At 42.0% G+C, this 11,780-nt stretch overlaps 1 protein-coding gene across 6 annotated transcripts in view; it reads left to right on the top strand.

Annotated features, from left to right (window-relative positions):
- Positions 1-677: 677 nt before the first annotated feature.
- The window catches only part of CLEC1A (C-type lectin domain family 1 member A), a 35,412-nt gene continuing 24,309 nt past the window's right edge, over positions 678-11,780 (top strand). For 4 of the 6 annotated variants that reach the window (XR_007154047.1, XR_007154046.1, XR_007154045.1 and 1 more), the window contains exon 1: positions 742-1,227. Coding sequence is in view for 2 of the 6 variants with exons in the window: in XM_047867146.1 (XP_047723102.1) it covers positions 1,113-1,227 (115 nt within the window). In the remaining 4 variants the exon portion in view is untranslated. Of the gene's footprint in view, positions 689-741; positions 1,228-11,780 lie in introns of those variants that run through there. The other 2 variants (XM_047867146.1, XM_047867145.1) reach the window with 2 other exon arrangements.

The raw sequence follows: 11,780 nt of genomic DNA, 5'->3' as shown, positions 1-11,780 counted from the left end.
GATCTGCAAAGCATGTATGGGCAGGGCACACAGTTTCAATAAGGTGCCTGCCAGCCCTCTATGGGACCCACTGCCACCACTCTGACTGCCAAAACTGGCCCGGGACCCTGCAAGACCTGTGGGGCGGAGGACTGGGTGTTGGCAAGGTTTGCACTGGTCTTCTGGGGGGGAGGGGACCTGCAGTGCCAAGACGGAGGCAAGCATCATCGGAAAGGGCAGATCTTCTGAAGCAGCATGGGAAGATGGGGGTGGGGGGTGGGGGCTGGTGGTGTGTATTAGCAAGTTAGGTAGTGAATCAGCACGGCACTGGGTCCTGCAGGTGGTTGCTATTTATGTTGAGGGGAGGGGGAGGGAAATGGCACCTGCCAGTTCCTTTGTTTCTGGAGAAGTCCAATAGGGGAACACTTGTAAAGCTAATACTGTCCCTAACTAGCTATGTGACTTTACAACAACCACTTCCTTCAGCTCACCGGACTTCAATCTCCTTTTTCCGTAAAATGGAAAAGCACAATCAATGAGATGTTCTCGAAATAGTTTCTGTGCTGACATCCCACGTATATGACATTTCATACTACACAATATGCCCTCGCGGAAGAGGGAGGCCCTGTGGTCCGTTCTCTTTTCATAAAGGCACAGAAGTTAACCTTCATCTAAGTGACTCAGTGAGTGTATGGTAGATAAGAAACAGGTGATACGTATCTCTTCGGCCGATTATTACTCTGCAGAGCCTGAAAGAATCTGTGTGTGATTATAAGGTCTTGCCCCCCCCCCCCTTTTTTACACTGTACTCACACAGGAAGTATAAATACGTGAACAAAAGGGATCCGAGAAGTGCAACCCTTCGAAAATTGTTCAGACGGAGACCGCCCAAATGAAAAACACATGCTACTTCCCCTCTGCCTGAGCAATTTGGCATTCCGCGTACAAGTTCCCAGGAGGGGGGCTGGGCCTCTCCAGGCAGGAACTGGAGCCAGAGGCTTCCCCTGATACTGGCTGGGATAGAAGAACATCAGGAATGACTTTCAGTGCAGTAGTTCCTGTGGTGCTCGCAGAAGCCACGCGGCTTGGGTGCAATCAAACTGCGGCCCAGCCTCATCCCTGCAGGAATCCAGATGCAGGCCAAGTACAGCAGCACAAGGGACATGCTGGATGACGATGGGGACACGGTCGTGAGTGTGCATTCTCGAGCCTCGTCTCCAAGCCAGCAGCCAGAGGCTGGACGCAAAGGTACTCTGCCTCCCGGAGTGCAAATTGGCAAGACCCTTGGGCGATGCATGGGACGAGCTCTCTCTCTGGGGAATGTGCCACATGAGGGAAAGAGAAAGCGTTTCCACGATTGATAATTACCTGTCACTGTGCACTTTCCACAACTTGCGTGCCTCGTATATGAACGTCTGAAAAACTAAGCTCAGTACGATCAAAGATGTTTATTTTTCTAAGATTCTATCGTGAGCACAGTGGTTTGCAGTTAAGGGTGTATTGTGTTTACCAAGTAGGTATAAGTATACAAAGGTGAGATTGTATGTAGAATTAAAGCAGCATTCCTTCTCTTTCCCGGCTTCCCATGAAGGCCCAATCCAATGCTGTTGTATTTACCATCTGCGATCCGATCTGGGAATTCGCTGGTTTGGGACTCGTGGCTTTAGAAGGAGTTTTCCCAGCAGACACAGCAACCTGGGTATTTTGTCATAATTCTGCATCTTGAAGTTGTGAGGCCTCGGGAGAGTCATGTCAACAGCAGGTGTTGGTTTTTATCATCTGTGAGATGAGGTGGGATTAAAGTAAATGCTTTCTAAGGTCCCCTTAGCTTAATTCGGTGATTCGATGATCTAAATAGCGGCCTCAGATACAATAACATCCCATTCCGTTCCCTTTTGTTCTACTTACTACCAGACTATTACTGAGATGGTTGAAGTGAATTATAAAAATATTTAATCTTAGTTACATTTCTACCTTAGTTAAGTTTCTACCTTATGCTTCTATTTCCAATAACTCACTTTCTGACATAGCAATAAAAAGATTTTTTTTCAGTCCATAGAATTCATATACAGAGAGAAGGATCTTAGATCCTGGGCAACTCAGTCAATGTAAGGCGAAATGTGACGAGTTCTAGTGGAAAGACCTCACAGCGTAACACAGAAACAGGTTCTTTTTTTGTTTTTTGTTTTAATATTTACTTATAGGAGACAGAGGGACAGAGTGCAAGCAGGGGAGGGGCAGAGAGAGAGGGAGAGAGAGAGGGAGAGAGATACAGAATCTGAAGCAGACTCCAGGCTCCGAGCTGTCAACACAGAGCCCGATGTGGGGCTCGAACCCACAAAGCGGCAGGATCATGACCTGGGCCGAAGTGGGACGCTTAACCGACGGAGCCACCTGGGCGCCCCAGAGCCAGGTTCCAATATCAGCTGTGCTACTTACAGACTGGGGTATTGGATAAGTCACTTAAGTATTCTGGGGCCTCAATTCCTTCATTTATAAAATGTTAGCGACAGTAAACACGTATCCAGTGAGCGTTGTGTGCCTCAAAGTATTTTAAGCACTTGTGTATATGAAACTTCTATTTTATAGAGTGGCTGGGGTTTAAGGTTGAGAAGTTATGTAAAGTCCTTGGCATACCACAGACATACCTGTGTGTTTCTTTTCAGTATGCCATTCCTTGAGAATTCCTAAGTGTTCTGTTTAACATTTTTGTGTTAGTCTGCATCAGAGAGATTCTTTTTTTTTTTTTTTTTTTTAAATTTTTGAGACAGAGAGAGACAGAGCGTGAACGGGGAGGGTCAGAGAGAGAGGGAGGCACAGAATCTGAAACAGGCTTCAGGCTCTGAGCTGTCAGCACAGAGCCCGACGCGGGGCTCGAACTCACGGACAGCGAGATCATGACCTGAGCCGAAGTCGGAAGCTTAACCGACTGAGCCATCCAGGCGCCCCTGCATCAGAGAGATTCTTAATCAGTGACGGGATCGTAGTATGTCCTTCTCTTTTGGCCACACTCAGGTTTTCTTCACTTCTATAAATCTGGACACATACTTTTTCACCGTTCCCTTCCACTTCTCCTTTATCAAATAACTTTGAGGTTTTCTTCCTTTCCTCTATTAAACCTTTCCACTCAGTTTCTGTTCATTGAGCGATCACCACCTGAGACTCACTAATGTGACTTTATTTTATTCTTTGCTTTCTACTACACTATCTACTAAGTTGTAAGAAGATACTGGGGACTTCTAGCCTCCTTGATGTGAAGCAAAGTGACAACTTTGGGATGTCAGTTTCTGTAGCCACCGATTATGAGCCGCATGATCCGATATGTTTTCCTCCAACAAATCCTGTGAAGAATCAGCTTTCACGGCTGTGGTTTTAAGTGGCTTGTGTATAACTTCAGTTTTCGTCTTTAACTAGAGCCAGGAACTCACAAAGATTAGTGATCAGCATAATCAGGAACAGGGTGTACAAATAAATTCTGCCGAGCTAGGGGGTGGAGAGGTAGGTGGGGCAGGATAAAACACTTAGTGAAACATCTGGCAACCTTTCCCTTAGAAGGGGAAACTGAAACCGTAGGAGTAAAGGTTACAAAGAAGTGTCTTGAAGGCAAACCTCTGAAAATAGTTATCTTGCCCTTCATGTATGATACTTCGTTTTTACCTTGTGCTGATGCAAATATTTAAAGGGATGTCACTGTTGAAGTTTAATTACTTCTTAGGAAAATGATCTGATAGAATTTTACTATTAAAAATAACAGAGCAAAGGAAAGGCATGTGGGTGGCTCAGTTGGTTAAACATCCGACTTCGGCTCAGGTCACGATCTCGCGGCTTGTGAATTCGAACCTGCGTTGGGCTCTGTGCTGACAGCTCAGAGCCTGGAGCCTGCTTTGGATACTGTGACTCCCTCTCTCTCTGTCCCTCTCCAGCTCATGCTCTGTTTCTCTTTCTCTCAAAAACAAACAAACATTAAAAAAAGGAGAAGAAGGAGGAGGAGGAGGAGGAGGAGAAGGGGAAAAATACCAGAGCAAAACTCACTCCGGGAATATTTTGGCAATGCAGAAGATTTAAGTTCTTATGATTGGAAAATTAATTTTTTTTCTCTAAAATCAATAAAAATAAATTATGTCCACTCATTTATTTCCTCGATTTTCATTTTTTCAGTAGAAAAGTTATGTTCATCTTAAAAAATGCCAAACAATTCATAAGATAAAAAGGAAAAGTGAAAGACAATGTCCTCATACCTTCTTTCTAAAAACTTATGTTCAAGGTTACGTTATGCCAGGCATATTGCAAGGTATGCCAAATACGATATTGCAAAGTAATAGCAAATATAATATGATCCCTGTTTATGAGGAAACTTAAAGTTTTGCGTCTTCTTCAATTTCTATCATAAGCTTTCTATAGTTTTCAGTATACAGATCTTTTACCTCTTTGGTTAGGTTTATTCCTAGGTATTTTATGGTCTTTGATGCAATTGTGAAGGATGCAATAATGCTGACTTGAAGGAGAACATGCACCTCAATATTTATAGCAACTCTATCAACCACTATCAACCAATTTGTTGATATTGGCTATCGACCAAAAGCCAAATTATGAAAAGATCCCAAATGTCCATCACCTGTTGAATGGATAAAGAAGCTGTGGTTTATATACAGAATGGAATACTACTTGGCAACAAAAAAGAATGAAGTCTTGCCATTTGCAACGACATGGATGGAACTGAAGGGTATTACATTAGGCAAAATAAATCACTCAGAGAAAGACAGAGGTATTTCACTCGTATGTGGAATGTGAGAAAGCCAACAGATGAACATAGGGGAAGGGGAGGACGAATAAGATAAAAAGAGAGAGGGAGGCACACCATAAGGCACTCTTTAAACACAGAGAACAAACTGAGGATTGCTGGAGGGGAGACAGGTGGGAGGATGGGCTAAATGGGTGATGGGCATTAAGGAGGGCACTTGTTGGGATGAGTACTGGGTGTCATATATGAGAGATGAATCACTGGGTTCAGTTCCTGAAGCCAAGACTGAGCTGTATGTTAACTAACTTGAGGAAAGAAAGAAAGAAAAAAGAAAGAAAGAAAGAAGAAAGAAAGAAAGAAAGAAAGAGGAAGGAAGGAAGGAAGGAAGGAAGAAAGAAAGTTCCACATCATATGAAAACAAAGCTGGGAGGGTTTAAGGGGTTAGGGGCATGATAGGCAGACAGACACATGACAGAAAAGCCACGGAGGGCATAAGTAACTTTGTGTTTTCAGAGATCTATAAGCACTGCGTTCTGGCTGCCGGGTAGAGTTGGAGAGAGGGGAAGCTGACAAGAGCTAGTATGGAAAGGTTAAAAGGGCCTACTATGTCATATTGAGGTATTTTCACTCCAATTCAGTACAATAAGCTCACAGAAGGATTTAAACAGGGAGTAACGTAATCAGTTTTGTGTTTTTAGAAAACCATCTAGGCTGCAAAGAGGTAGATGCATTGCAGGAGTACGAAACTGCACGAGCTAATACCTAGGTAGTTAGCATTAGCTAAGTGTGAGATTAGAAGAACCTAAACCGAAGTAGTGTGAGAATGAGAAGGGGGAATCAGACGCTGAGGAGATAGAGTTTAAAGAGTTGGTGACTGGTTACAAGTGGAAAGACAAGGAAAGAAAGAGCACAGGCTGATTAGGTTCCACCAATGTTCTGTAGATGGTGTTGCCAACAATTGGGGTAGAAACTCTGGGCAGTTGGAGTTGCCCAGACACTTGGATGTGTTGCAAGTGGGTTGCAAGTAAGGATTTTGAGCTACATATGTATGTGAGAATTGTTGACATCTTGGTTAGAATTAAACTTTCTGAGGATGAGTAAGGTCACTGAAAAGGAGAATGGAAAATGAAAAGACAAAGAAACCCGAAGGAATAGAGTTCCGAGGAGAGAATCAGGGGCAGGATGGATGAGACGTTCCAATAAAAGCTACTGATAATGAATGGTAAACAGTGGCAGAGGTGGACCAGGAGAGAGAGAGACATTAAGGAAGCCAAAAAACAATAACTTCAAGAGAAATGGAAAAGTCAATGGTGAATTTTAAAAATAATAAATAATAGGGGCTCCTGGGTGGCTCAGTTGGTTGAGCGACCAACTTTGGCTCAGGTCATGACCTCATGGTTTGTGAGTTCGAGCCCCGCGTGGGGCTCTGTGCTGATGGCTCGGAGCCTGGAGCCTGCTTCGGATTCTGTGTACCCCCCTCTCTCTGCCCCTCCCCCACTCATGTTCTTTCTGTCTCTCTGTCTGTCCCAGAAATAAATAAACATGAAAAAAAATTTTTAAATAATAAATATTGCAGAAAATGCAAGCAAAAGGAAGGCTAAAAACAATTTATTGTTTTAGCAATAAGAAGAAAAATAGATTATTGGTAATTTTTAATACCAGGACTTCGGAAGGAACCTAGTTAAATAGGAAAATAAACAATTTGTCATTTTCCTTTTTAAATATTTCTCTCTTTTTGAGGAGTTAGCTGTAAAGAATAAAGATCAAGTGTCAGATCTGAGGTATTATGAGTTTGCGCAACTGCATTTGAAAATTATTTATTATTATTATTATTTTTAAGAGTCCAGTGAGGCATTTTATTTGCATGAACGTATTCCATCCCTAGAAGAAGAATCCCAGCATTTACCCTCCTGTGTGTTTTCATCATGCTTCCTCTGATAGGCCAACGTTCCAACAGAAGACTATAAACCTATCAAAAGAACCTGAAGACATATTAGGGTTTAAGAAAAAAACATAAAAACACTTTAATGATACATTTATGTTCTATTTTACCGCTGCTTACGTTCATTACAATATTCTCATTTTTTTCTAGCTTTTTAGCTTCCCTTCCTCAACTAAAGCGTCACTTACGTGCCATGGCATAAATCACATCTCACTGATCCAACAAATCTTTAAGGCATACCTATTTAACATCAAGCAAGATGGTAGGCAGGGAAGGCTATGATTATTATTATTTAAGCGAAGAATCGTCGACCCAAAAGGTTTCATCGGTTTCAGCTGTGCAACTTAGTGATTTGACAAGTTCACGCTCTGCTCCCCACAAGTGTAGCTGCCATCCATCGCACACGATGCTGTTGCAATCGCCCTGACTGTGTTTCCCATGCTGTCCCTTCCGTTCCTTGACTTAGTCATTCCATAACTAGACGCCTGTACCTCCCACTCTCTTTCACTCATTTTGTCCACCCTGTCACCTGCCTCCCGTCTGGCAACCGTTTGTTTTCCGTACATTGATGAGGATTTTTAGGTGCTTGGAGCCGATTTTTAGGTGCTTGGAGAAGTGGAAGGAGTAATGGGAATCAATTACAAGAAAATGGCAGGTAACGCTGTTGAGGATGTATAGAAGGCCACAAGAGCAGACAGGGATGAACAAGTTCCTGACTGTGTTTACTCATGTGAATATCCTTGAACGAGGTGACGTTTGCTCCTGGCAGAGCAAGACGGGCACTAGTAGTGAGGAAGACGTGGGCAGGGACAAAAGCAGAAAGGTAAGAGCTAGCCTGGGGCAGTGTATTAGTGGGTAAAATTAAGAAAGGCAAGAACTCAGAAGGAAAAGATCAAGTATTACTTTTGGATGGGAATTTAGATCAGGATAAGATCGTTGGGGGAATCACCCGCAGAGTCAAACGCAATGACAGGGTAGATTAATGGGCTGAGACGTAGTCTTCAAAGAAAAGGGGCATATGAGGAGGGACCTTTGGCAGATGAAGCTAAAACGTTGGATGGGATCCTGCTACGCAGGGTCTTTTATACCAAGAAGACTTGTTTTTCCTTTAGGAAAAGCTTAAACTTATATTTGGTGCCAGAGTGGAGAAGGTATGATTTAAGGTGGCTATTTCTGAGGTGTTTCACAATACAGAAGTGAAAAGTAGTAAGCGGTAAAACACTAGAGTCTTTCCATAATTCCATACGGAACTGCCATATAAGGACAAATATTGATGTGGGATCTGTTGGGAGGCTAGGAAAATGATTTAAAAATTGCAGCCAAATTTCATTTGCTCCTTCACTTACTGGCTGTGCAAACTTAAGCAAATTAAGCAACTCCTAGATACTGCAGTTTTTTTGTTTTTTTTTTTTTAAATTTTTTTTTTCAACGTTTATTTATTTTTGGGACAGAGAGAGACAGAGCATGAACGGGGGAGGGGCAGAGAGAGAGGGAGACACAGAATCGGAAACAGGCTCCAGGCTCTGAGCCATCAGCCCAGAGCCTGACGCGGGGCTTGAACTCACGGACCTCGAGATCGTGACCTGGCTGAAGTCGGACGCTTAACCGACTGCGCCACCCAGGCGCCCCATAGATACTGCAGTTTTTAAAAATCCAAAGGAAGGTTAAAAATAGTGCCCTCTTGGGTAGTTTTTGGATGAGTCAAATGAAATATGACCACATAATACACTCAGTAGTTGTCATTATCAAAATCTGTGTGTCCTTGGGTAAGGGGACTCGCCCCTCTAGGACTCAGTGACCTGCCTGTAACATGGGGATCATGAGGAGTATCTACTCACAGGGGGTTGTAAGATACGAGATAATGCATAAGGCATTTATCTTAGTAACTCAAGGAGTGTTAGCAATCTTTATGAGTAGCGATGTTATTTTTGAATTGCGTTTCATAAGTGAAACTTCTTAATTAAGATATAAAATTGACTCACCTAAATTTTACTCAAAAACATATGTGTAATCGACTTTCTAATTGCAGTGAGTTAAAAACTCAATGATATTCTGCAAATAGGTTATACATTTTTAGATGCATATTCTTTTGAAATGATAGGAAGAATAACATCCATTTACTTTTAGAGAGAATGAAAATATTAAATAGGATTTGAAATAAAATCGTAAGATAATGAAAATCTGCGTTTTCATGAACACTGAAAAATATTCTCACCTCACGGCCCCTCAAATATTCTCCCAGAGGAGATTTATTCTGTGCCCTATGGGAGGAGTAGGGAAACAAAAAGAAGTTGCTAAAAAGACAACATTGGAAATTTGAAAGTCAGATATCTAAGCGGCAATATCTCATGATTAAAAAACGTTAAAAGTAATTTCTGAAAGATGATGCACCTTGCCACCGGTCTAATTCGCCTCCGTTATGTCTGTGAGTCCTGGTAAAGGAGAAGTCTACAAAGTGTGCTGTTAAGCATGATCATGTAATCCTGTCTCTGGCCCTAGTTTGCCATGTGGCTTTGTGCAAATTATTTAGATTCTCTGTGTCTTTTCCAGCTTTTATTATGCTTTCTCTTTCAGAGGCATACTAAAAAACTACATCTGGTAATACAGGGGTCACTTCTTTTAAATTTTTTTTTCAACGTTTTTTATTTATTTTTGGGACAGAGAGAGACAGAGCATGAACGGGGGAGGGGCAGAGAGAGAGGGAGACACAGAATCGGAAACAGGCTCCAGGCTCTGAGCCATCAGCCCAGAGCCTGGCGCGGGGCTCGAACTCACGGACCGCAAGATCGTGACCTGGTTGAAGTCGGACGCCTAACCGACTGAGCCACCCAGGCGCCCCCAGGTGTCATTTCTTATAGGTCCTGGGAATGGAGCCTTTCTTTCAAGGGAAACTCCCCCTTTCTGACGCCTGATGAAGAAAGAGTAACTAACGGGTCAAGGATGCCAACTCTCTCCATCTACAACGTTTCTTATAATTACAAAGGAATTTGCCTTCCAAACTTGACCTCAGCACTGTAGCCTTTTATGATATAGTTATAGTAAAAAGATACACGAAAGGGGTGGGTTTTTTTTTTTCTCTATATATCTCACTATTCCTAAGGATGTTTATACCATTCCTTGCCCTGTCCACACCTTTTTCTAAACATGCCTCAGGGGACAGCACAGGGGTTCTCTTCCAAAAAATAGAACCACGATAAAGCCAAGCCAAACTGAAGCACCTCCCAGGCAGTTTTGTTTTTGGGTTTTTTTTTTCTTATTTCAGGGTGGAGGTGGCCCCTAGAGACAGACCTCATTTTATGATCAAGACACTTGGAATAAAACTCAGGAATATTAAACTTAGAAAAATAGAGGGAAATATAACATCAAAAAAAAAAAAAAAGAAAGAAAGAAAGAAAAAAAAAAGAAGTGAAACTTTCAACTCCAAGGGCTTTCCATTATGGAAGCCCGGTTTCCTGGGAAATGAGCACACCTCCTGCAGAAACTCCCTAGGGTTGTGTTTTTCTGAGTCTTGAGATAAACAGGAAGAGATTGTGAATACTGAGAGAGGGAGGCAGGGAGAGAGAGGGAAGGAGGGAGGAAGGGAGAAAAGGAGGGAGAGAGAGGAGAGTCAGAGTAGAAAAATTTCCAAATGACCAGGGAAAGATGATTCTTTAGAAGGGAATTTTTATAACTTTGTTCCTTAGCAAAAGATATAGACTCCTGCTTTTGTCTTCTGTCCTACAGACAATCTTAGGAAAGGTGATGTATTTATTCTTTACATGGATATAATTATTATTAGATAATATTCTAATATGTTAAGTCCATGCCCTCGCTTTACAGGAAAGGTTTAAGATTCTTCTTTTTTATTCTTTCAGTAGAAGATCAACACCTCTCTTGGGCCCCGATATTATACAAGGAAGAGCAGGTTTCTTAAGGGACAGTTTGGTTGATTTCTATAGTTTTTCTTTCTGTTTACCTTCTTATTATTTATAATTTGGACCAGGGAAATATTAGTCATAAAAAAGGAACAGCATTTAAGAAATAGTTTATGCCTTTCAGAGTGTATTAATATAAATAGGTTTCAGCAGGAGTAGATAGGTATATGACAGATATTTATATATAATCTGCACTTTCCTTCCTTCCTTCCTTCCTTCCTTCCTTCCTTCCTTCCTTCTTTCCTTCCTTCCTTCCACATTAATTGAGCTGATTTCACCTGATGTTCTAGGTGCTAGAACTGATGTTTTTCTAGTGACTAAATAGACAATAATCTTCTTCAAAAAGGAGCTTACTTTCTATTGGGGTAAGACAGATATAAACCGACAGAAACGAGTAAGATATATAATATATTTGATAGTATTAAGATATATAGAGAAAAATAAAGCCATCATGGTGGTGAGTGCACATATGGGCTAGTACCTCTGGAATCCAGAAATCTCCACCTATTTAAGGTTTTTTTGGCCATAAGGAACTTTAAAAAGACTTAGGGTTTGGAGAGGATGTTGAGCATCAGCTCTATTCTGGCTTCTGATCTCGTTCTGATCTTGATTTGAGATACTCTTAAGTCAATGCCTTGACAGTCCAACAATTTCCAGGAAAATTTAGACCAAATCACATAGGCCAGTTAATCAAAGGAAATGGGGAAGAAAGCACATCTCTCCAATATCTGTTCGTGATTCAGAATCTCACACAAGTCAGTGAATAGAAACCAGTGTGGCTAGAAGATGAATTTAGCTGAGTCCACCTTCTGCTGTCAGAAATATGGCTGAAAACGCAATCGATTTTTAAAAATCAACAATGTTTAGGGTGCCTGGGTGGCTCAATCGACTAAGCGTCTGACTCTTGATTTTGGCTTAGGTCGTGATCTCCCTGTTGGTGAGTGTAAGCCCCACCTCAGGCTCTGTGCTGACCTTGCAGAGCCTGCTTGGGATTCTCTCTCTCTCTCTCTCTCTCTCTCTCTCTCTCTCTGCCACTCCCCTGCTTACACTCCGTCTCTCTCAAAATAAATACCTAAACTTAAAAAAGAAATGAACTCCTGGACCTCTTCCAAGAGTGCATCATGTAAATGGAAAGTTGAGGAGCAGGGAGTAGCCTGCCAATTAATTATGCAGGAGCAGAGGCGGAGCTAACACAGGTTAACAC

This window comes from Prionailurus viverrinus, chromosome B4 (assembly GCF_022837055.1).
Source record: "Prionailurus viverrinus isolate Anna chromosome B4, UM_Priviv_1.0, whole genome shotgun sequence".
In the NCBI taxonomy this organism is placed as follows: Eukaryota; Metazoa; Chordata; class Mammalia; order Carnivora; family Felidae; genus Prionailurus; species Prionailurus viverrinus.
This window is presented reverse-complemented; position numbering and strand designations above follow the sequence as displayed.